This window comes from Meles meles, chromosome 2, assembly GCF_922984935.1.
Source record: "Meles meles chromosome 2, mMelMel3.1 paternal haplotype, whole genome shotgun sequence".
NCBI classification, from domain to species: Eukaryota; Metazoa; Chordata; class Mammalia; order Carnivora; family Mustelidae; genus Meles; species Meles meles.
In genome coordinates, this window is record NC_060067.1 from 120309147 (window position 1) to 120336059 (window position 26913).

General features: G+C 40.9%; 1 protein-coding gene and 1 pseudogene across 4 annotated transcripts in view; both read right to left on the reverse strand.

Moving 5' to 3' along the window:
- HERC3 (HECT and RLD domain containing E3 ubiquitin protein ligase 3) overlaps positions 1 to 26913 on the reverse strand; it is a 122307-nt gene that overhangs the window by 23080 nt on the left and 72314 nt on the right. For all 4 annotated transcript variants that reach the window (XM_045987936.1, XM_045987919.1, XM_045987926.1 and 1 more), the window contains 11 exons: positions 24274 to 24385; positions 23458 to 23647; positions 21462 to 21625; positions 21216 to 21329; positions 13103 to 13126; positions 12920 to 13009; positions 11982 to 12152; positions 9822 to 9965; positions 8729 to 8895; positions 6446 to 6512; positions 5874 to 5956 (listed from right to left, as the gene is read on the reverse strand). In XM_045987936.1, the coding sequence (XP_045843892.1) occupies positions 5874 to 5956; positions 6446 to 6512; positions 8729 to 8895; positions 9822 to 9965; positions 11982 to 12152; positions 12920 to 13009; positions 13103 to 13126; positions 21216 to 21329; positions 21462 to 21625; positions 23458 to 23647; positions 24274 to 24385 (1326 nt within the window). The remainder of the gene's footprint in view (positions 1 to 5873; positions 5957 to 6445; positions 6513 to 8728; positions 8896 to 9821; positions 9966 to 11981; positions 12153 to 12919; positions 13010 to 13102; positions 13127 to 21215; positions 21330 to 21461; positions 21626 to 23457; positions 23648 to 24273; positions 24386 to 26913) is intronic.
- On the reverse strand, positions 3651 to 3813 carry LOC123937702 (annotated as a pseudogene).

The following is a 26913-nucleotide window of genomic DNA, read 5'->3' on the forward strand; positions in this document are numbered from 1 at the left end:
AACACCAGGGCTCAGTGAGGTCTGGAACACAGGCATTCCCAGCGGAGTGCTCTGACCAACCATCTTCCTTCCACTTAGGGCAAGACTTTAACTGTGGGGTTTTCTAGCTACCCATCACACCACTGTTGGCCACAATTCCCAGGTCACGGGGATGTTTATGATGCCCTTCACAATGTCAGGCCGTCTCCACTGTTTCCTAACTGGCTTGATCTTTACCTCTGTTTCCTGCCCTGCTTATTTGATTGTTCCTCAGGCAGCCATAAAACCTGCAATGTTAACATCTAGCAGGATACCCTGCCTTCAAGGTGGGTCAAACACTATCACTCAGTGTTAATCCATTATATGCTCAAATTTGTCAGCAATGCACAAAATAACTGGCGGGAAGAACAGCAGTATGCATTACACATTCAATTCGGTCTCTGAGAGCATTACGCAGGAAAGTGTCGCATCCCGACGCTCACTGCCAAAGCATGACACAGCAGTTCTCCCTGAGAGTTCACAGTCAAGACAGACACAGACACATTTGCACATGCACACACAGGTACACAAACACTTTTTATTGAAGAGAAATTCACAGAACATAAAATTAACCATTTAAATGAACAATTCAGTGGCATTTAGTACATTTACAATATTGTCCATTTCTATCTCATTCACAGGAAAATGCACCAAAGCTGTGTAGAGTATGAAAAGCAGACTAGGTGTGTAAGAAATGCAAAATTTTACAAGTGCAACAGAATTTATTACTTGTTTTCTTTAAGAGAATACTTAGTGCTTATAAGGATTAGGTAAAATGAGTACTCTCATACATTGATGATACTATGCAAGTTGATATATAATTCATTAGTGAAATCAATTCAGCAACAACATCTATCAACCAATTGAAAATGACATATACTAATTCAATTTCACCCTTGGGATCTTATTAAAGAGCAATTTTAAAGGCAAAGAAAGCTTTAGACAAAAGATACTTGACAGGTCTTACTAAAAATAAAGGAAGGGGAGAGAAACAGAAGAGAACTTAGAAGCCAAAGACCCCAGAACGAGAGAGTAGAACACACACATCCACATGGCAGACTGTGTAGTCATTATCAAGGGTGTCCGTGAGGGCTTTGTAATAACATGGTAAATATAAGCGCTGTCTCAAGCAAAGTTTAAAAATTCAGACATATAATTTTATATATTCACAGTATATTTTTAACTACGCCAACCTTGTTTTTTAAAAACCCCATAGTGTGTCTGAAAGGAAAACGGCAAACTTCTAAGTCATGGCTCTTCCTGGGTTGGGGAGGGGACTCAAGTCCTGGTCCTAGCCTTGAAGGGGCGGGTGTGGACCTTCACGGAGCACAAGCTCTCATCTCCCTCCCAATGCCTGGCTTTGAATCCTAACTTCTAGCTATGTCACCCTGAACAAGTAAGTTATGCCTCTCTGTGGCCCAGTTTCTGCATCTGTAAAGTGGGGAGGATTACATGTGAAGTACTTAGACAAATGTAAGTACTCAAGAAATGTGACTGGCATTTTAGTCATCCGCTATCCTAAACAGCCCAATGCAAATACAAGACAGATCTTAAAGATTACACCAATAGATTATCTCAAGACATCAACTCAAGGCTGTCAGCAGTCCTAACTTCAGGAGATCTTAAGGAACCACAGGTGTCTGTCATGTAGGATTTTTTCCTAAGGTTCTCAGTACGGAATCTGGGTGCCCTTTGGAGCACTTATGTTAAGCCTCACATTCCTTACTGGGTGATCTGATTTTTTTTTTTAAGGTACTTTTCTTCTTCTTCTTCTTCTTTTTTTTAAGATTTTATTTATTTATTTGACAGAGAGGGAGATAACAAGTAGGCAGATAGGCAGGCAGAGAGAGGAGGAAGCAGGCTCCCTGCAGAGCAGAGAGCCCGATGCGGGGCTGGATCTCAGGACCCTGAGATCATGACCTGAGCCGAAGGCAGTGGCTTTAACCACTGAGCCACCAAGGTGCCCACTGGGTGATCTTTTTACTGTTTTTTCCATCCCTTTCTTACCATGGCAGAAATGGGAGAACACATCAATTTTATTTAATTTGACTACAATAAATTAAGGTCAATTTGGGGAAATCTAGAATGACACGTGAATTTTTCATTAATAGTAATGACACCATGTTACAGAGTATGAGAAACACTTAACCATGAGTAGTCATTATTCAGATGTGATTACCAGCCGTGGCAAGATCTGGCTATGCTGTAACCACCAGCAATCACCTATGGATGTTCTTTTACTTGGATGCTTGTAACTCATTTGACTATCTGCAGCTCTTGTTCAAGGATAGGATGCAATCTTAAGACCAAATGAAATATAATAAATTATAGATAAAGAATTGGTATCTTTCTGGCATTTTCCTCCAGGGCAGTGGTGACAGCAAATACCTTACTGTTAACTCAGCAAATAACTTTCTGTTAAGATACTGCTTATTGTTAAGCAGTATCGGTATATTCAACTGCCTATAAGTTAAAATCCAGCAGGCATTATTCTTATCTTTCTTTCATCAAGTTTTCTTTTTCTTTTTCTTTTTCTTTTTTTAAGATTTTAGTTATTTATTTGACAAAGGGAGACACAGGAAGAGAGGGAACATAAACAGGGGGAGTGGGAGAGGCACCTGGGTGGCTCAGTGGGTTAAGCCTCTGCCTTCAGCTCAGGTCATGGTCCTGAATTGGGCTCTCTGCTCAGTGGGGAGCCTGCTTCCCCCTCTCTTTCTCTGCCTGCTTCTCTACATACTTGTGATCTCTGTCTGCCAAATAAATAAATAAAATCTTAAAAAAAAAAAAAAAAAAAAAAAAAAAAAAAAAAAAAAAACAGGGAGAGAGGGAGAGGAAGAAGCAGGCCCGATGCAGGACTCAATCCCAGGACCCTGGGATCATGACCTGAGCTGAAGGCAAATGCTTAACCAAAGGAGTCACCCAGGTGCCCCTCATCTAGTTTTCTTAGACCCATTTAAGAAATACCCAAAAAGGAGACCCACCCCCAGTGACAAGATTATGACATGTACTAGACAAAAGGGAAAAGGAGCTGCAATGATTCATCTTTCACAGTTGTATGCAACACTTCTTACCAGGATCTCAGTATGCTTTGCTGGTAAGATTTTTGCTTTCGCAGCATAAAAGAAAAAGAGAAATTCACTTGTATCTTTCTAGTTGTCCTTCACCAGGACAGTGATACCTAAGCAATGTGGCAGTAACCACACGAGGTTCTCAGAAGCTTCTCCAGTAGGTAACTATGTGACAGAAATAAGGTCTGCCTCCTGTCACAAGTACAAAGGCATGCACAACAGTGCTGAAAACAGCATGGATGAGTTTACTGTGTGCTCAATGAGTGCTAGTGACCCAGAAAAGTCAAAACATAAACTTCACCAAAGATAGAAGCTGTCCCACACGTTAATCTCAAACACAGTGTGTTGGCAATCAAAACAGGAGTCCGCCACCCTCTGCCTGGCAAGTTTTAAAACTACAACACTCTCTATTGTACAAAGACTTGAAAACTTTTGAAGCTACTTTTTAGAAGTCATGGTAATAGAATAAAGGAGCTTCATAATACAAGTTAAAGATGACAGGGGCTCCTTTCTCTTTATTCTCTTGAATTTAAGTGTTGCCTTTCTTTTAAGGAAACTGTGTGTCATCAGAACATCCTTACTGAAAATGTGCTGTAGGAGCAGCCCCGAAGTCAATTAGTAGCCAACAACTGCAAAGTAAGAGAAAAGGAGCCCACATGTTTTTAATTAGCAATAATCGCGCCTCGGATAAACCTCATTGGCTACGATACTGCCACTGCGCAAAGCTGGGAGCCCACATGTTTTTAAAGATTTGTTTATTTATTGGGGAGAGAGAGAAAGCACGCACGCACACACACACACACACACACACACACACACACACACACACACAGACACGAGAAGAGGAGAGGGAGAAACTTGAGCAGACTCCATACAGAGCATGGAGCCCAACACAGGGCTCGATCTCATGACTCTGAGATCACAACCCAAGCCAAAACCAAGAGTCAGATGCTCCGCTGACAGTGACGCCCACGCATTCCCCCAACATGCCTTTTAAACAAAAGCGTGCTTTTCCACAGATTCTGAGCACTACTCGGGGTTAAGCACTGTCCATGAGTGTGATGGTGTCAGCAGCAGATATAAACAGTGGAGAAGGAAAAGAAGAAGATGACACAATGTCTGCCAGGAACCAACTTCTATCCCGTAACTCCTCAGCCCACACAAACAGTGGCATCTTACTACCGGCTGAATGAAGTCTAAAATTCTCTATTTACCAAAGACTTCTACAATGTAACCCCCAAGGCTAAACGAGTGTGGGTCCTCCAAATGAAGCTTCCCCCGGCAAGGCCCCCCAGCCAGTACCCATACCCTCCACACACTCATTCACTGTTCTCTCCCTGATATAACAACCAAGATTTAGACATCACTCTATGGAGCAGCTTTCACTGTTCACTGTGGTCTTTGTCACTACTTCCTGTTATCCAACAGGTAGGTAGGTTTTGCAACTTAACTATGCCACATCTGACCTCCCAGGTCTACGTGTCCAAGCTGCCATCCCTGAACTCTTTGGATTCAACCCCCCAATTCAGTCTATTTCACTTTTGAAGTATGGTTGCACATGACAACAGCTTACACCCTAAGGAGACCGTGTTTTATCTCAGTATTCCTAAACATGTTATCTCCCAACTATTCAGTCAATTCAACTGATGATTCAAAGAAATATCTATTGAATAAGGAGAGGAAGTGAGCGTGATAGGGAACGAGAAGCAGAGACAGGAAGAGAAAATAACTCCGACCCAGAAAGAGAGAGGGAAAACAGCAGAGACAAAAAGTACTCTAAGGGAAATACTTTTATAAAGATAAGAAGGAGTTGTAAATCCCAAGAACTGCTTCAAGTGCAGACTACATCACAAAGGGCCTTTGCCTGCACGGGGTCCCTGTCCCACCCAGTGTACAAAACACACAGAGCTCTCTGAGGACTCACCACCATATAAAGACATTCTGAATGTTCCCTTCCTTGGGCCACAGGCCTAGCCCTTTGCAGCTTCCACAAAATCATGCACACGTTACCTTGTCTGAAACTTGATGCAAAAGCTCAGATATCCTTTGAAAACTAAAGGCAGATATATACATATATACCTGATAAAACAATCATCAAAACTACAAGAGAAATCTTCTGTGCCAAAAATCCACTCTATGATATGCCATACATTTCCCCATTCTAAAAAATACCATTAGAGTACAAGGGATATATAAGCCTGTTCTTATGTGAAAAAAATAAATAGATCATTTACTGTGAACAAAGTACCAATGTTATTCAGATAAAGACAGGACGATACATTTAGCTCCAAGGAATTCTTTTTTTTTTTTTTTTTTTTTTTCTCCAAGAGATTCTTATTAGGGCTTGACTGAAACACCCGCTTGACACAAGACTAACCTCTTTATTAGGTTCCTAGAATCAAGGTAATTCCATCATTTGAAGCCATTTTTGTTGGGCACTTACTTTCCCCAAAGCTGAGGCTCCCTGCATAGTCTGGAAGGTTTACATGACAAAGAGGGTTACTGAATGTTACATTAGACCTCACAGTCTTCTGGTTGTCTTTAAAAATGTGCAAGGATGCAGGAAGAGGTCTGTCCGTTTTTCTAGATCTGCAACAGTCATCTCCTGAATCTAGACCTAGTGTTTCCTCTAATATGAAAAATTAATTACAATCTGCAAATTCTTGCTCTCTTACCCTTGCCTCCTCTGCGGCAGGGATTAATATTTAACATCAATCTTTGTCTTAAAAGTGTAAGTGCAGAGAAATAAAGTAGCAACATCTGCAAGGGTGTGGGGTCAGGACTAACCTGTTATCCTTGCACACAGTTACTTTGTCTCCCCCAGGTATCAGCTTCTTCTGTTCAACCACTCCATAGCTTTCTCGACAAATCTATATACAAGGAGGAAAAAAGAGATGTTTCAATTCTGTTTACCACCTATCTTTCTAGACTCCAAATGACTGAGAGAAGCTTTAGGAACAACGTAGCTTAATTACTATTTCTTACATAGGAAATTCTTGGGAAAAGAGAACCTGATTTAGAAAACATTAGCACCTTACAAGATATCCTGTGTTTTAAGACATGCAGTTGCCAATAAATGCAATCAAAGAGAAAATGATATGAACTCTAGAAATCTATGTATCAAGAGTAAAGAGGACTAATATTTCATAATGTTAAGTTCACAGATGAATCATTCATTCATTGATTCAACAAATTTACTTAAATCCTTTAACAATCAAGACACTATAACTAAAATAAAATTTCTTCAGAGAAGACCCCGAATTTATTCTTTGATTTGGAAAAAAACAAATGTTCATTACGACTTGTGAGCATGATGAAAGGGAATGCCACAATCAGAAGTAAACTGTGTAAATCCTTACCGTGAAATTGAGACAGAAAGTCTCCTCAATATCTTCCCCAGGGTAATCTAAAAGTTCTTGAAGACTCCTAATCACAGAATAGAGAAAGGAAAAGAGAGGCAAGTTAGACATTGTAATAATGTTTCTACTTTAGTCATACATCCAGAATCCGTGTAAGGAAAAACTAAAAGAAGATTCTAGGATAAACATAAATCCAGACTGACAGAAAATTGTTTATATCTTAAAAAGAAATATGACAAGGGCACCTGGGTGGCTCAGTTGGGTCAGCATCCAACTCTTGGTTTTGGCTCAGGTCATGATCTCAGGGTCATGAGATCAAGCCCACACCAGGCTCCACACTTAGCATGGAATCTGCTTGTCCCTCTCGTTCTGCTCCTCCCCCTGCTCTCTCCACCCCTGCTCTAAAATAAATACATAAAATATTAAAAAGGGGGGGGAAAAGTATGGCAGTAGACCTGTAAGACATTTGTTAATTATACTCTTCCCACTGCCAAGACTTACTAGATTTATGAAGAAGTTCAGATAGATTTATATCTGACACACTGGTGTTCTTTTAACTGTGGTATTGCTTGGAAGTCAAAATATGAGGACACGGTACTCCAGTGGCCCTACAGAATGTCTTCACCCACATGTATCAGAATAATCCTCCCATCATAAGAAAGCCATAAAGTCACCTCTACCCACTTAGGAATCTCAACTGGCTGACTTGTTAATGCAAGGGGCTCTGCAGGGTAAAGATACTCTATTACCTGCCATACTAAAGAACACAAACAGGCATTCTGAAAACAAAAATATGTTTATACCAACAATGATCATATCCTAGCTTTCAAGAGAATACCTTCTTGTAAGCAAACCTCATTCACACTTCCTTCTTCAGTGAGCTCCGTGTCCAGTTTCATCAAAAGTTTCCCAGGAAGAAAATTCTTAGCATGGAATTTAAATCCACTACCGGTTAAACCAGCCAGAATCATTACTTCAAAAATATCCTCAGCCAGGCTGGCAAAGGGGAATCACACACATTTCAACCACTCTCTGGCTTTCTTCAGTCACCCCAAAATTAACCCTGCCAGAGTCTCGTCTGCTGTTTTCCAATAGTCTTTCTAAACGTTCTCTTCTTCTGTGTCGCCACCCCTCCCATCCTTCCTGGTTTCTCAGTATTGGTGTCCTACACAGGTGGTGTGGCTCTCCCTTCCAGAGGGGACATCAGAAATGGCCCTTTCTCTATCTCCATCTTAATATTGGTACTCTTTCGCCATAAAAAGGGCTATTGCTTCCTGTTGAAGCCAAAAGGATTATACTGGAGTATGGTTTTTTTATATATCTGGTGCCACCTAAAATGAAGGCAGAAAAACTCAGAATCAAAGGGGTTTTCAGAGCCAGATAGAGAATAACATAAAAATATGGCTCCACTACTCTGGAAAAAAGTCTGGCAGTTCCTCAAAAAACTAAACCCAGAGCTACCATATGGCCCCAGCCATCCCACTCCTAGGTATCCACGCAAGAAGAACGAAGACTTACATCCACACAAAAACCTGTGCGAGAATGTCCACAGTAGCATTATCCATGCCAGCCGAAAAGGGGAACAACTAATGAACGGATGAACAACACAGTGTCACCCATATCCACTCAATGGATTATTATTTGGCAACAAAGAGAAATTCATTACTGACACATGTTGCAACGCAGATGAACCCTGAAAACATGCTGCCTCAAAGAAGCCAGACACAAAAGACCACGTGTTTTATGATTCCATTTATATGGAATATTCAGACTAGGCAAGTCTACACAGAAAGGAGATCAGTTGTTGTCTAGGGCTTGCGGATGAGGGGACTGGGAATGACAACAAAGGAGTACCAGGTTTCACTTTCGGACAATAAAAATCTTCTAAAATTGTGGTGATAGCTACACAACTCTGAATATACTAGAAGTCACTGAATTGTAGACTTCAAGTAGGTGGATTGTATGGTATGTGAATTATATCTCAATCAAAATTTTTAAATACTCCCTTTTTTTTAGTACTTTCTCCCTCTGTATTTCCAGACCATGAGAGTCTCCACTCTTTGTTTTTGTTCAGGACAAGGAAGAGTGAGATTTTTTTGTACCCCTGGGCACGCACAGACTCCCTTTTCCTCTGCCCCCTCTGCTATAGGCAATGTCTCAAATGAATAGCAGCCCATCTACATTGTAAGAGTCTAGCCATATGGTCTGATAATGTGGTATTTTCAACCCTGAATCCCTGGGCCACAGGCAGCCAGAGCAGTTCCCCATCTTCCAGCTTCGTACCTTCCTTCAGTGGGTGAGAGCTCCTTTAGGTCTTCCAAGCCAGGCTTCACATTCAGTAACTTCTTGTAGAGAGCCAACGGGAAGTGGAGATCAACCACAGTGGAGTTGTAGATGGCTAGTCCACAGGTTATGCCAATCAAGTGGAACCAGTTGTGCTCTACAAAACACTTTTCGGTATGTATGCAAATGTGTTAAAAATTTTTTAAAAACGAATGCACTGCTTGCAGCCCTCAAAACACTGCCATTTACCTCAGAATATCTTCCCTATAAAATAAAGACCTCATTAATTCTTAATTACCTTCTGAGGCAGAAAAACACCCTGCAATACCACCAAAACCCACAACCTAGATGAAGCCAAGCAGTTACGGCTCATCTAGCGACACACAGAAGAGCATATAATCTTCTAGAGCAAGGCTGTCCAATAGCACTTTCTACACTGATGGGAACAGTCTATGCTATGCTGTGCCATCATCCCCCAGCCACTAGTTACAGCGACTGAGCACCTGACATGTGGCTAGCACAATTTTGGAAATAAGTCTTCAATATTATTTAATTTTAACTAAGTAAAATTTAAATTTAAATACCTACATGCAGCTAATGGCTGCTTTTTTAGAACAGTGCAGCTCTAGGAAGAAAACTCCACTGGAAAAAAGAACTAAATTATAGTCTGCTTAAAATTAGATGCCATTTGAAGCTTAACTCTCCTACTGAATTTTCAAAAATAACATGTGTGCCTGTATTTGTGTAAGTGTTCACACACATACCACATTATTAAAGTAAAACGTACCTGACTATCACTTTCCACATGTCATAAAACTCACTTATCACAGTGTTCATATTTTTACCCTTCAAAGAATAACAAAACCTGGATCTTACCTACCAGGAAGAGAAATGGAGGGTGGGGGGGTGAAAAAATACATGGGATCTTGTCAACGAGTGAAAAATAAAGATGAGCTACGTTATTCAGATTGTTGGAATTACCTTTGTTATGCTCCCCTTTGTAAAGTCAGAAATCAGGGGACTGGACTGATCACAAAAAGAAAGTCTAACACAATCCCTCTGTTTAACTTCAATATCAATATCACTAACTTACCGTATCTGAAAACCACAAAAGATTTGAATCCTGATAGTAGGTAAACATTCCGTAGATAGGATTCAAAAGTTCTTTTAACAGTAAAAGAAAGAACTCCTTGGTGACACCACCAGCATCTACTGCTTCTTCACCATCAAAGATTACCTTAAAATAATGAAAGTAAAATTAATACTTCGGAAATCTTTGATCTTTTTTTTTTTTTTTTGCAAACTCTCCAAAGTCAGGACAAAGGAAGAAATATATAATGCAATGAAAACTATAAGGTGTACTTGCTGATTATTAACAAAGCACTTACAGACCCACACAATTTCTACTAGTACTCCAAGGGATACAAAGGAAGTCAGAAGTTTACCATATGTCCATGGAAAGTTTACCATCTATTTTGGGGAGTAAGGCAAACAAAATAATCAACTGGAGAATTCTTTTTTTTTTTTCCTTGAAGATTTTATCTATTTGAGAGAAAGAGAGGGCATGAGCAGGGGTGGGTGGCGGAAGAGGGAGAAGCAGACTCTCCACTAGGCAGGAAGCCCCATGTGGGGCTCAATCCCAGGACCCTGGGATCATGACCTGAGCCAAAGGCAGATACTTAACCAACTGAGCCACCCAGGAACCCCTATATTTTATTTTCCAAGAGTCAAATACATTGAGAGGTAAATGTTCTGGCACTCAATGATTAAACTGAGTAAAGGAACACTTTCTGGAAGAAATCTCTCTCAGTGGGGCTCTTGAAGGAACTGATGCATAAAAAGGAAGGAGAGCATTCTAAGGAGGCAGACTTGGGTTCTGTAAGGGGCTATAACCAGACCTATAGAAGGCAACCTGGCCCCATAAGGATCATCACAGTGACAGCTACAGCAAACCAACAAATGAGATTTATTGCACGCCTGTTACATGCCAGTATTTAAACTCTATTATCCTAATCAGAACAGCCTCATGCATAGGGACTACTATTATCATTCCCATTTTACAGGTAAGGGCCCAGACACAGCAAAAAAATAGCATTAGAAAAAGTGTATCCTTGTGTCTGAGTTCCACATCGCTGAGAGCAGGACAGGAGCAAAGGTGAGGACAGACACTAGGATTTCGATTGTGCAGATGTCACCAGGAGACTTAACTCAGAAGAGTCTCATCTGAATTACTGATTGAAAACAGGGGACAAAGGGAGGCCCCCTCTCTTCGCGATATCAAAAATCTAGCCCAGAAGTTCCAGGGAGAACTCCCAGGCCGATGGAGGAGACTGATGCCACTCATGGGATGTTCTGGAAAGGGTGACAATAGCATGGAGATCATCAGTTTCCTACTTAAACTACCTTTTGGAAACTAGAGTTTACAACAGGAATGGCAACAGAGACCTGGAAATCATCTGAAGGGAAAGATAAAGGGCTTTAAAAAAAAACACTTCAGATAATTCATTAAACATTAATCGAACACCTACTAGGTATCAAGCATTGTGCTAAGCCCTGGGAATACAGTAAGTAGTAACACAAACACGCACAGTCTATGAGGAGAGAAAAAGTTTTAATTCAGTAATTTCAGGGTACTAAGAGTACCTATCATGATCAGTCAACAGCTTCCCCGACAATTTCACTACCTTTCCATTCTACTTTTCTCCTTCTTTCTCTTTTCTTTCTCCCCCATCTGGGCCTTGGTGGGGAATTCTAAGGTATGTATATTAATTTCCAAGGGCCCTGAAACATGTAGCACCAAGAATGGTCACAGCAAACATGAACAGATGGAGGGCCGAAGATGGAGTCCGTCTTGTTAGCGCTCCTAGCCCATCTATTCCATTTACCATCTCTTTCTCTTCAATATTTGACAACCAAAGCCTTCCTAGATGCTGACTGGAGAGTTTCACCTAGTTGAAGCTTTAGTCTTGTTCTTGCTTGTTTCTGGAGAGCTGGAGCTGGTACACCCAAGAGAGCAGACAAAGAAAGCCCTATAATCCCTCAAGAAATCCACTGGCATTCTTATCTGATGTAATGTTGAGATGTTCTGCTCGACGATTTGACAGAAGGAGGTGATCAAACTCTTGTAAAACGGATGAAAGAAATCATGAAACGCTATACTCCACAATTTTAATAATAAGACCTCTGCTGTTTCTTCAACACTGTTTAATGAAAACCCTGGAAGATATTTAGAGGAATAAAATGAAGGGCTCACTTTGAGAGGCTTTTTCAGGTCAATATCAGAATGAATGCTCAGCTCTCTTAAGGCATCTCCAACGAGATTGTTCCTGCGAACATGAAGGACGAGAAAGGGGCTTCTGGCCAGCAGAGGCTCCAAGGTGAGAAGCATGAAGACATTCTGCAGGTTAGCTCCATTGACTGCCACCTGGAACAGCACACCCAAGAACACAATTACACAGAGAGCAAGAGACAGACAGATGGAAAGAGAGAGGGAGGAACAAAGGGATATACCGACCAACAATAAGAACGGGTAGATTTGGATTATTAATTCACAAATGTCTTAGTAAGCTTATCAAAACCAATTATATTTTATAATAGAAGTGTGTATTTAAAATAAATTAAATTTCTGTAACTTCAGTTTTTATTCAATAAAGAATTACCAAGCTCCATTTAATTATTGCCCTAGCTTTACACCAGGGCAGCAAACTATGGACTGCAGACCAAACCAAGCCTGTTCCCTGTTTTTGTATAGCTCTTGAAATAACAATGTTTTTTTCATTTTTAAATGATTGGGGGAAAATATAAAAATTATATAAAATTCAAATTTCAGTGTACAGAAAATTGTATTAGAAAGGTGTCATGCTCATTCATCTACTTATTGTCAATCACTGCTTTCTGTGTTACAACACGAAATAGCTGAATAGTTGAGATAGACCTTATGGCCCACAAAGACTAAAATATTTACTATATGGACCTTTATGAAAATGCTTGCCAACCCAAATCCAGGTAAACGTGCATTCATGCACAGGTGTTACATTCAACATAAAATTGCTGAAAAAATTTATAATAGTTCTAAAAAGTTATAATGAAAGTTACAAGCTAAGCAGACTCTTTCCTGTTAGTAAAAGTTACAATGGAATGCTTAGGATGAACAGAACACAGTAAGAGGAAATCATTTTTAAAATGTGATACCTGCATCTGTAGTTCAGCATCGGTCTGTAACATTTTGGTCTTGGCTTGGGCATCAAAGATGAAGGGGTAGGAACAAAGTGTGACAGTATCCTAGAATAAAACATATTACTGGCAAATATTACAGTGTTCCACAGAGAATACTGCTGGAAAAATATAGAATTAAATGAAAAATGGATCATTTACCTGTATTATAGATGGTCTAGCCTTCTGTATAAAGAAAAATAAAAAGTCTCTTACTTGGATTGCAAAACCTGAAATTTCTACCCCCTGTAAATATAAAATATAAATAACAAAACATATAACCAATTTCTGCCCAGGCAGAGAGCGAACGCCATTTGAATGGCTGACTGGACTTTTGATGGAACAGACCAGATGTTTTGATGGGTACAGACTAAGAAAAAAATATGAAAACAATTCTAAAAAAATTTAAAGGACCTTTAAAGACCATTTCACTGACCCCATAATTTACAGCATTAACAGAATGTTCTTTTATAAGAAATCAAATTCCAAAACAGGAGCTTTACAACCTTGACTTCAGATATTAATTTTATTGGGTAAATGGATGATGCAGACTGTATTTTATTTGGTGTCATATTTCATCTTCTTACACACACACACACACACACACACACACACACACTTTATGACTAGGAGAAAACAAATATTTAGAAACGTGTCCCTGACTCAGCACTCAGACTAGTGCTTGGCCTGTAGAAGACAGTCCATCAATATGTGAATAAATCTAAATAAAATTCTGAGGATGGGAATAACAATAAAAAATAAAAATCACAATTGAAACATGTCTACAAGGTTTGTTACCATTTACCAAGAAAAAAAAATGTTTTTTTCTGGAAGTTGTTAGGTTATAAAACAAACATTATTGACTGATTTAATAGAAACAAAAACATCAACAATATACATTCTGTTGATCAGCAGTATTTCTCAAACAGAAAACTGCAGACTTACTCTCAGAGATCTGAGTGCTCTATGAATTTTTAAAAATTCTGTGAGTTCTTTAAAATAATATCCTAAACTAAATTCATGAAAACGCATTCTGAACGACGTCCTTATGACGATTTTCATTTATTTTAATGATTGCCCTAGCATCACATTATATATGCTTAATTGTCCAAGGGTACTGAAAAAGAAGAAAAGCAGCCTTCCTCTGTAAGTGATGCATTTGCGTCCAGGAACAGTCTTGGCCCACTGCATGAAAGAATGTTTAATAGCTTCTGAAAAAAAAATAGAGCTGAGTCATCCCAGGGCCGGCAGGTTGCGGGAATTCAGGCACCAAGGCCTGACAGCTGGCAGTTCCTCCCCACAATGCAGTGGGTTTCAATAAGATGTTTTTGCTGTCACATTTCATCATAAGGCTAATCTGCATTTTACTGATTTTAGAGTTTTGTCTGCATTTAATTTATAGATTTGGTTGGCTCTATAATTGTTAAAGGCTACTAAATAAGAAGAGTTTAACTACATCCTTTTGTGTTTGTATATATTTCGATGAAATCATTTAATAGCAATTTTCACTAAAATCCATCCATTTTCATTAAAATTATCCTATATATAGGAACCTATATAAAGGTTCCTTTAGAGATCTTGGAACATTTCTCTAGACTAAGAAACCCTAACTGGAGTGGATTCCAGTCCAGTGAGACAAAGTAAGGAATCATTCATATATAATCCAGGCTAATTTGGCTCATTCTCATACCTACACTTCTAATTATTTGGAAATTAGGAATTGAAATCACTACAAAAAAAAAAAAAAAAAGGCCACATACCATAAAACAGCCCTTCACAAAGTGACCTTCTAGTCTAGGTACCTGAAAAAGTTAGAAGCATCCTAGGGAAGTGGGTTTAAAAGCGGTGGCAAATTTGCGACGACGTGGATGGAACTAGAGGGTATCATGCTTAGCAAAATAAGTCAACCGGAGAAAGACAATTATCATATGATCTCCCTGATATGAGGACATGGAGAAGCAACATGGGGGGTTAGGGGGATAGGAGAAGAATAAATGAAACAAGATGGGATCGGGAGGGAGACAAACTATGAGACTCTTAATCTCACAAAACAAACTGAGGGGGGCCAGGGGGAGGGGGATAGGGAGAGGGTGGTGGGGTTATGGACATTGGGGAGGGTATGTGCTATGGTGAGTGCTGTGAAGTGTGTAAACCTGGCGATTCACAGACCTGTACCCCCGGGGCTAATAATACATTATATGTTTATTAAAAAATTTTAGAAATTAAAAAAGCAGTGGCAATATTCAGAACTACGTGTTATTTGCTTATTCTCAAGGGACAAGAAAGATCTTTAATGTGTGTTGGTCTATAAAGCAAGATAAAGTTCTGAATACTTCAAATGTAAAAGTGACTGAGAGAGAAGTGACCAGAGTGACCACGAGAACAGCTGCAGGCATTACAGCATTGCAGCAGACCAAGTCTTCATAAATACTGCTATTTTTGCTGGCCAATACAGTTATTTCAGACCTCAGCTGGCAGGTCTGTCTGAAGGTCCCAGCCCACTCCAGGCCCGCTGCTGTTCTCAGACCATGCTGCTGCCCTCTTGCTGCCAGTCCCAGCATGAGCCCACCCAGGCCTCCTCCAACATCTACCTCCTCAGTCCTAGTCCCTCCCAGAGCCCCTCACCTGACCCCTTCACCCCTGCCAGAGCCTAGTTTGGGAAGTAGGCAGATGTCTCTTCTGCCTCAGTAAAATGCAGAGGAGTTAAATGGAGGGCAAGATCACCACCCTCTCCTGGGGCGGGATTGGGGTTTGGTGTGCTGCCTCCCAAGAAATCCAGAACTGCCTTGGTTAGGAGCAAGAGCCAAGGCCAGAGGGCTGATGGTCCGTGAGACCCTCCCCCAGCCAGGGGAGGACCACAGTGCCAGCTCTAAAGAAGGCAAAGGAAGGCTATTTGGTCAAAGGAAGGAACAGAACCGTATGGTCTACTTCTTTAAAAAAATTTTGAAGATTTACCCATTTATTCTAGAGAGAGAGAGAGCGCGTGCACAACTGCCAGAGTGGGGGAGGGGAAGAGGGAGAGAGAATCTCAAGCAGACTCCCTGCTTAGCACGGAGCCAGCCACAGAGCTCGAACTCATGACCCAAGAGCATGACATAAGCCGAAATCAAGAGCCAGCCACCTGACCGACTGAGCCACCCAGGCATCTCTATGAAGGTCTGTTTATACATAAAAGGTCTATAATTTTTTATAAGCCTATGGGTTTTTGAATCTGAAATACAATCATTTAATTTCACTGATTTTTATTCTGTAAATGCTATTTTAGAAATGCTGTTAGTCCTGGCATTTCTGTATTACAGGAAATGAATGTTCAAACAGCAGCGTTAGGATTTTGCTCTATGGCTGTCCTCCCTAACGTAGGTAGGAGCATGAGCGTGAACTGGTAAGATGTGCGACCCTCTCGGGGAGGAGGCTGCTTGTCCTGGGCCATCCCCCGCCCCAGAATGAGTGTGACAAACATAAAAGTAGCGAAGTACTGGTAACGGACCATACTTCAAGTGCTCCTGCTTGAGACGGGATTAGACTGTGACCTTATTTCATTGTCAAAGTATATTAAACAGAAGCATGGAATAAGTACATGGTGCAGACATGGGGAATTGGGAATACCCTTTCTCCTTTTTTAAATTCCTAAGCATGGCTGTGGCTGGCTGGGGACAAGAGGTACTGTACAAACACCTGCAGCACGAGAAGACACAGCTCACTCAGGGCCTTAGGGCCTGCCACCCGGCATTCCTGTCCCCACCACAGGAGTCTGGCTTCCCAGCATCACAGCTTGATGCTGAATGAACAAGTGGCCTTGTCTCGCCCGTGCGCAACACAGTTCCTAGAGCCGGACCGCTGCCCAGAGTGACACATCCAGCAAGGTGTCAAGTCGGTTCTCATGTTTACTTGGGAAGCATTTACTTTGTTACTCACTTTCTCCCTCGCGCTGCCCTCTAGGGGAGCCCACAAAGCCACTTGTTCTATGTGCTCTTTGGTTTTCAAGTGTAGAAGATGGCAGTTTATGAACTGGAAGAACCAAACTACTACCACCTCTTCTTTAAAAGAAGCAAAAATCAGGGTGCCTGGGCAGCTCCGTTGGTGAAGTCTCAGGGTCCTGAAATGGAGCCCCATATCAAGCTCCACACTCAGCATGGAGTCCGCTTGTCCCTCTCCCTTTGCTCCTTCCTCTGCTCTCTCTCTCTCTCTCTGGAATAAATTAAAATAAATCTTTAAAATGAGCAAAAATCAGTCACTCTAGAATGTTCCTTTTGTGCTCCATTGCCCTTTCCACACAAGGGCAACACGGCTTTGTAACGCCTGTTTTCACTGCTGCCTCTGCACTGACTACCCCACAGAGGCAATCACCACGTGCTACATGTCTGCATTCCCAGTGACCAACAGCTCACGACACACCACAGGTGCCCCAGAGCTGCTTACTGAAAACTAGTCAGTGAGGGTTTATTATATGCCACACATTGAGCACTCTGTCAAGTAAGCCTCTCCATGCTTTCTCCAGCTAATTCTCACTAGACCGTTGTAATTCTCATTTACAAACAAGGACACCAGGACTGTAGGAATTAAGCAACTTGCCTAAGGACACAGAGCTGGTATGCCACCTTTGAGATCTGAACCCAGATCTTTTTTTTTTTTTTTTTAAGATTTTATTTATTTATTTATTTGACAGAGAGAGATCACAAGTAGGCAGAGAGGCAGGCAGAGAGAGGAGGAAGCAGGCTCCCTGCCAAGCAGAGAGCCCTATGCGGAACTCAATCCCAGGACCCTGGGATCATGACCTGAGCTGAAGGCAGAGGCTTTAACCCACTGAGCCACCCAGGCGCCCCTGAACCCAGTTCTTTTTGACTAGAGCATGTGCTCTAAACTATACACTGGACTGCCTTAGCTACTACCACGCTAAAACCTTTGACACACAACGCCGTTTATTGTGGTGCACACACACACACACACACATGCACACACACACACACAGAGGAATATTATCCAGCCATAAAAGAGGAAATCCTGCCATTTGCAAAAACATGCGTGAACCTGAAGGGCATGCCAAGTAAAATGAGCCACACAGAGAAAGACAAATACTACACGGCATCACCGCTACGTGGAATCTAAAAGAAAGCCAGAGTTGCTCACTTAAGTACTGTCATTCACAGACTGCTATCATGATCATCTACATTTCTAATGCCAGCAACTTCTTTTTAGATTTTTTTTATTTATTTGACAGACAGAGATCACAAGTAGGCAGAGAGGCAGGAAGAGAGAGAGGGAGGAAGCAGGCTTCCTGCTGAGCAGAGAGCCCGATGCGGGGCTCGATCCCAGGACCCTGGGATCACGACCTGAGCCAAAGGCAGAGGCTTTAACCCACTGAGCCACCCAGGTGCCCCAATAAATAAAATCTCTAAAAACAAAAACATGTAACTGGGTAATGGACACTGGGGAGGGATGTGTTGTAATGAGCACTGGGTAATAAGACTGATCAATCATAGCCTTGTACCCTTGACACAAATACTACAGTATATGTTATTTTTATGTTAATTAATTGAATTTAAATTTTAAAAACACATTATTGTCTCTAGCACTGATCACCTCTTATTTGAAAAACCAAATAATCTTCTACATTAAATAAACCCCTTCATACACCTTGCTATTAGAGACCATTACTGACCTCCAAAAACACTACAGGGAAAATACTGTCTCAGTTTTGGTGATGGATCTGTTCAACTGGCAAGGACTCACATCAAATATATCTGCTGCACACAACTTCACTAAGTACAGTGACCACATCTTCATTCTGACATAACTCCAATTTACACACACGCCACAGAGGGGAGGACGGTCCTCAACACCCTGGCAGAGATCCCAGGCCAGTGTGCAATCAAATTGGGCACTCCTTGCCAAGTCATGGTGGCAGGCAGGAATCCGCAGTCCCATGGGTGGCACCTCTAACATAGGTGACAGCTAGGTCAGGGATAGGTGACATCATCACACCCATAATCCCAAATCAGAGGTGGCCTGCAGGGTTCAGGTGCCAACATGAGACGACTGAAGTAAGCTACCTATTAGAAGATGGTAATTAGCAAATGATCCTTTCCTCAATGTCAAAATCGAGGGCAGTGAGGATTGTGGCACATAGAAACCTCGTCTAAAGAGCCACTGTTGAACTCCAGCCCATGGGCACCATCTGGGAGGATGGGCTATGCTGCCAGATATTCCAAGTTTCAAGAAAAGCTAGAAATTCATTTTAAGCATCTTGCCTTTTTTGTAGTAAAAGACACCTAACATAAAGTTTGCCATCTTTACCATTTTTAGGTGTACAATTCAGTAGTGCTGACTATGTTCACATTATTACACGGCAGATCTCCAGAACATTTTCCTCTTCCAAAACTGAAGTTCTATAGCTACTAAACAACTCTCCATTTCCTTTCCCTCAGGCCCCAGCCACCACCACCCTACTTTCTACTCCTACCAGTGTGACTACTTTAGATACCTTGATTTTTAAAATGTTGGCTAACTCATCCCAATGAAAATTCCACCAGCATTTTTCAAAGTGCTGGAACAAACAATCCTAAAATTTGTATGGAACCATAGGAGACCTCGAATTGCTAAGGAAATGTTGAAAAAAGAAAAGCAAAACTGAGGGCATCACGTTGCCTGATTTCAAGCTTTACTACAAAGCTGTGATCACCAAGACAGTATGGTACTGGCACAAAAACAGACACATAGACCAATGGAACAGAGTAGAGAGCCCAGATATGGACCCTCAACTCTACGGTCAAATAATCTTTGACAAAGCAGGAAAAAATATACAGTGGAAAAAAGACAGTCTCTTCAAAAAATGGTGCTGGGAAAACTGGACAGCTGTGTGTAGAAGAATGAAACTCGACCATTTTCTTACACCGTACACAAAGATAAACTCGAAATGGATAAAAGACCTCAATGTGAGACAGGAATCCATCAGAATCCTAGAGGAGAACATAGGCAGTAACCTCTTTGACCTCGGCCACAGCAACTTCCTTCAAGGTATGTCTCCAGGGGTGCCTGGGTGGCTCAGTGGGTTAAGCATCTGTCTTTGGCTCAAGTCATGATCTCAGGATCCTGGGATCGAGCCCTGCTTTGGGCTCTCTGCTCAGCGGGGAGCCTGCTTCCCCTCCCCACCCCCACTCTCTGCCTTCCTCTCTACCTACTCGTGATTGCTCGCTCTCTGTCAAATAAATAAATAAAATCTTTTAAAAATTTTAAAAAAGACATGTCTCCAAAGGCAAAGGAAACAAGCGAAATAAACTTTTGGGACTTCATCAAGATCAAAAGCTTCTGCACAGCAAAGAAAACAGTCAACAAAACAAAGAGGCAACCCAACAAGGGCTGGAGAGAATGTGGAGAAAGGGGAACCCTCTTACACTGTTGGTAGGAATGCAAGTTGATGCAGCCACTTTGGAAAACAGTGTGGAGATTCCTTAATAAATTAAAGACAGAGCTACCCTATGACCCTGCAGTTGCACTACTGGGTATTTACCCCAAAGATACAGATGTAGTGAAAAGAAGGGCCATCTGTACCCCAGTGTTCATAGCAGCAATGTCCACAATTGCCAAACTGTAGAAAGAGCCAAGATGCCCTTCAACAAACAAATGGATAAAAAAGATATGGTCCATATATACAATGGAGTATTATGCCTCCATCAGAAAGGATGAATACCCAACTTTTGTATCAACATGGACGGGACTGGAAGAGATTATGTTGAGTGAAATAAGGCCAGCAGAGAGAGTCAATTATCATATGGTTTCACTTACTTGTGGAGCATAAGGAATAACATGGAAGACACTGGGAGATGGAGAGGAGAAGTGAGTTGGGGGAAATCGGAGTGGGAGACAAAACATGAGAGACTGTGGATTCTGAGAAACAAACAGGGTTTTCAAGAGGAGGGGGTGGGGGTTGGGTGAGCCTGGTAGTGGGTATTAAGGAGGGCACGTACTGCATGGAGCACTGGGTGTGGTGCATAAACAGTGAATCTTGGAACACTGACAAAATAAAATGAAATCTTAAAAAATAAAATAAATAAAATGTTGGCCAACGAATTAAGATTTGAACCATTTATGACTCCTTACTGACCACTTACGATTTCTCAGAGCACTTCAAAAGTTTCGAATGCCAAGCCAGCCAAAACACTGTGACATCAATACCAAAGTCAAGGACAAATCGGGGACTCAGATGTGCTCTTCTTGCTCATATTTGTACTCTGAGAAAAGACTAAAGCTTTAAGATCTGCTTTACATGAATTCTTACCATTCCTGCTTGATGCAAGAACCACATGAGGTAGTCTTCCTGAATGTCCACAAGACTGGAAATCTCAGGAATGTAAAATGTATCATACTCCACATGCTTCACTTTGAGATTTACCTGATGAGGAGTGAAATAAGGAAAATTAAAACCAAGACAAGTCAAAGAGGGCCTTCCCTGGACAACCTCAGTAGGACATTTGAGCCTACCATCTATTCAGCCCTCTCCCCAAAGGCTCCTCTCTGTGCTCACCTTATATAACTTCTCCAGGAGCTTGAGAGCTGCTGTAATATAATTGTTAAACAGTACAGGAATTAAGAATGTCTTTCTTCCTCTCAGTAGGTAAACGACCGCACCTTTGTAGAGGTTTACCAGCTTCATGAAATATTTTGGGCATACCTGAGACCACCAGTTATCTTTAGAAAGAAAGAAAGAAAAGACATATTTCAGCATGTATCCTTGGTCGAGTGTTTATGTCTTCTGCCTACTAGCTAAAAACCGCTCCAGCTAGAAAATGAACATTAGTCTAAAATACGGTTTCCCAAAGCTGACTTTAAAAAGAATCCATTAAAGCATTTCTGAAGAGAGCAGGAGCTACACAAGAATCCCTCGAGCTTTTTGTGTAATGCTTGATCTGATTTTTTTTTTTCCCCTCCAAGACCTATTCAGAGAGCTAAGCTAGAAGTTCAGTTCCAAAGGTCCGTATGGACTAGATGCTGAGGCACCTGTTGTGGGCAGGAGCATTCACATCTCCTCATTCTTGCTGCACCCCTCACCTCAGCCTCCACCTACATGCTGTGCCAGGGATGCAAAGGACCACACGCCCCTGAACACAGGGCAATCACACCCTCCCTTCAAGGGGGATGTTAGTGGAAAACTACTATTTCTGTTTCTCCCCAAACCGTGCTTTCTCAAAACCAGACAAGAAGGCTCAAGCATTGGTTTCTACATTGTCAGAAGTGAATTCAGCCATACTGAAATACTTAGCAGATGAAATGATAGGATGTCTGTTATTTTTAAAAAATATTTCAGCAAAAATATAAAGGTGGTGGTAGGTGGAATACAGAAAACAGAAAAGGCAAAATACTGATAATCATGAATCTGTGTGTGAATGGGTACGTGCAGTATTTTCCGTACACTTTGGGATATTCTTTTAAATTTAAATTTCTTTAATTAGCAGTTAAAAACAAGGGTAAAACTGAATAGCTCTGATCTCTCTGCACGGCCCTACCTAGAAAAATTAAAATTAAAAAAAAAAACAAAAAACGAAACCCAAAACTTAAATGTCAGGTAATGTTCCTTCGGAGATCACCATCGCTCTACCTCACAGTCTACTAGAACACCTGAAAAAATACGCCCCACGGGGCTTTGATCTTAAAAAAGCAAAATGAAGGACTAACATATTCCTAGTGCTTTCATTATTATTTCTGTTTTAAATCTTCTGCAAAGGTGGAAGCAATATGGAAAAGCCGGGATTCCATCCTCAGGAACACAGGTCTCTTTACTCATGGGGAGACACACTCAAGTAACATCCTAGTCCGCATGGAACGCAGAAGTTACTGAGTTGCAATGAACACCTGAAAAAAAATTGACCAGAAAAAAAAATAAATAAATAAAAGGGAAAAGCCAGGTGACAGACTTTCTGCACTTGATTAACAAAAACATCTCAGGCGCTACTCCCATGAGAGACACTCTCCAATTCACTGAGGAACGGAAGGTTCTTATCTCAGCAAAGTGTCCGCGGCCTGCAAAAATCAGTGTGGACTCAACTGTCCTAAAAAAGAAAAACAGAACAAACATTGGGTAAGTCTCCACTAGGTCATTTTCTTCCTCTCCTCTTTTGGAGACCTGTGCATCACACCAAACTGTTCATGTCACTCCCACCCCCTAAATTAGGTAAGGGAGAAAGTGCAACAGAGGGACACTAATTTTTGAGATGCTATTAATGACGAGCAAAGGTAGAGGTGAAAAAAGTAGTTTAAAGCTGGATAATCTAACCTTGTGAATATTTAAAAATCAAGATTATTCTGGCATGAATCATTTCAAATAACGTAAATAATGGTCCAACTTGCTCATCGTGCATATATGGCCAGTTAGAGGACAAGCAGCAAAGAAAGGTAAAGATCTGAATGGTAAGCATATGAAATGGCAACAAATAGATTCTCAGATCTCAGTCCACTGAGAGCCAGCGGTCACACCAATAAAATAAAAAGTACAAAACCACTGGTAGTGAGTTTTGCAAATTCACCTAATACTTTGCTGGGGTTTGTATCCAGCCGCAGAATGGCCATGGCCAGGGGAATGGTCAGCGTTATGTAATACTTGGAATCCTGGAGCAGGGGGAACTCCGGTAGTATTAAATAGATTCTCATGGCTTCAACATCTGGTGGTGAACTCGACAACTGAGGAATTAGGCAACTTTCAAAGCTGTTCAAGATCTGCATGAGAGAAAAGAATACTGAGAAACTCTAACGTGCCTGAGATCTATTTACCTTACCTTTAAATTCATAAGGTATTCGGTATCTCAACTCCCATTCTCTCGGTATATGCACCGGGGCACTCAAGAGATACATCAGTGGAACGAAAAGCCAAAGATCCCCATCCCTGCAGACCTTACTCAGGGAGGGCATTTGCTTAGAAAGAGTTAAGCTAAGAAGAAAGTCAAAGGTAGGTCAGATTCCCAAAGTGAATATTTTAGAGTTAAGATTTATAAAAGATTTTTGCCTTTTTATCTTACTCTTTGTTTCTCTTGAAAGTTGAATTACTACAAGATGGGATCAGGAGGGAGACAAACCATAAGAGATTCTTAATGTCACAAAACAAACTGAGGGTTGCCGGGGGAAGGCAGGTAGGGAGAGGGGGGTTGGGTTATGGACACTGGGGAGGGTATGTGCTATGGTGAGTGCTGTGAGATGTGTAAGCCTGATGATTCACAGGCCTGTACCCCTGGGGCTAATAATACATTATATGATAGTAAAAATAATTTTAAAAAAGAAAGCTGAATCACTGCAATGCAAAAATGCATTTTTTAAAAAAATACACTCTGTAAATGTAAGGAACTTACCTGTTCTAGAATCATGGAGTGTTGAGAGCTCATTAATTTTTCAAATAACACTCTCGTTGAGTTCAGGTCAATCCCAGGGATTTTGGGACTTGTTTTAAAATGTTCATCAATTCTAAACAAAAATTTTAAAAGTGTGTAATAAAAGAAAAACAAAGCAAACACTCTGATAGGAATTAGAAATGGGAAACAAAATAGTCTGTCCCTACTGACTGGATTTAAAGTTGACCTAGCAGACAAGCTGCGTAAAAATACTACATTTCAGGGGCGCCTGGGTGGCTCAGTCGTTAAACATCTGCCTTCCGCTCAGGTCATGATCCCAGGGTCCTGGGATCGAGCCCCGCATCGAGCCCCGCATCGAGCCCCACATCGGGCTCCCTGCTCAGCAGGAGGCTTGCTTCTCCCTCTCCCACTCCCCCTGCTCCTGTTCCCTCTCTTGCTGTGTCTATCTCTGTCAAATAAATAGAATCTTAAAAAAAAAAAAAAAAAAATACTACATTTCAAGAAAGCCCAACAGAATCAAGCTCTGGAACCCCTTGTCAAGAAGATCTTAAAATTTTCAAGTTTTTTTTCTTTCCATTCAAAGTACAAGTAAGGATCATCATTTCCATTTGAGGCTATCTTGAAATTTATAAGCAGAGTGTTATTTCCCTGATTTACTCTTGAATTTCTGCCTTTTTCTGTAATTGTGGTACACTGCCCTAGAGGTAGATGCTGTGCCAAGGGGCAAAACACACCCCGTGTGCAAACCGGCCCACTCATCAACAAATTGCAGGCAGAACAAACCTCCTTTAAAGCTTTTCTCAGTAATTTTTTTTAAAAATCAGATCTACAACAAATACAAAGTTAGTGTCTCTGAGTTTACACAGGGGATACAATTACATACACCCAAGGACTAATTTCACCACTACTATTTTTTTTAACTTCCTAGTAACTAATCATTTTTTTCTAACCTTAAATAAAATCTTGGCCTTTTAGAGACTTTTAGAGAATATCTCTTAAATTCCTACTCTTGAACATTACCACATCTACTAATTTACAAAAGAATTCTGCATTTGCAAAAGAGGCTACTGTTTATGAGTAATGGACACATTCAAACAGTTTTAACACCATCTGACAGCAATGCTGTAATTTATAAAAACATAAGTAGCATTTCTAACATTAAAAAAAATCATAATTATATGTACTGAAACTTAAATGGTCAAATAAAGAGATGCTTGGGCTTTGTTTGTTGGGTCTTTTGTTATTTTTACTCTAAAAATAAATCTACCCGAAACACAGAAATGAATTCTGGTGTCCTTTATGTAACCTTCCATATGCTTTGAGGTATTTTCTGCCATGCTGTTAAGAAAAGACAAAATATTTTATCTATTTTATCTAAATGTATTTATGCTTTGTAAAAGTGGTCTTCACTTTAATTGGTTTCCTGTGAGGCATTCTGCATAAACTACAGAAGCAGGACTCCTGAAATAGCACAGTTGTCAGTTTAAAAAAAAAAAAAAAAAAGATTTTAGCCACATCTCTATGGAATTTATGAAACTAAAGATGAATAGCCTGACAAATCTGGCCAAGGGCTGTTTCAAACCTTCGTAAAAACCTAACCTTCTAGAACAAGGTTTCTCAGCCTTGGTGCTATTGACTTTTGGGGCCAAATAATTCCTTGTTGGATGGATAGGATTGTGAGGTGCTTTGCAACAGCCTTGGTTTTTACCCACTAGATGCCAGTAGTATTACCTCCCACCATTGGAACAACCAAAAAATGTCACCAGACATTGCTAGATGTCCCCTCGGTTGAAAACCCCTGTCCTAAAAGACCAACACCAGCACAATCCAGGATACTTTTCCCTGGAGGAAAAGGCTAAATATTAAGTCTGAAATAAACTGGAAGAACTCATTTCAGCCGCCCTAATGATATAAGTACATGACCTGGCAATCTCTAGCTGTAACTGAAGAGAGTTTCTGAATTGACCTCTGGCAACCCAGGTTGGGACATAAATTTTTGGTGGGGGATGGAGTGGGATTCACACACAGAACTGAATTCTAAATCTTCTTGGGATTTCATTCATCTGGCAAAAAAGGACTAGAGATGATCAGGATTTGGGATCACCAGAGTTCAAAGAACTCTGCTGCATGAGGTTCCCAAGGGGTATATTTGCAGAAGGGATAAGGCCAAGCAAGAAAATGCCATTTACTACCTGGAAATTCAGCCCAAATGTCACAACCTGGTAAGCTAAGCTAGACCTAAGTCCAAGGAGCTCCTAGAGCTTCCTTGGAACATCCCCCTAAGCTTGCTCTTTTTGAGAAGAGTAAAACCTTTGGGAAAGCAATCCAATGAAACTGAGACTACTTGAAGAATTAAGGATTTAAAAACAAATATGGTACACATGTTAGGGGTAACACTTTAGAATGCCCTAAGAAATCCTGCTGTTGATTACATCGACTCTCTCTGAGATAGTCTTGCTCTTTGCTAATTTTTGCCAACCAGGCATGAACAGCATTGCACCTCCTGACATCCTCTCATTCATCATTATTAGGCATTCCAATTTTTGCACAAATCATCAGCCTATCCACTGAATTAAGGCCAATCACCATCAAAGAGAACAGAAATCTTTAACAGCCTTTGCTGAGTATTTGCATCACATG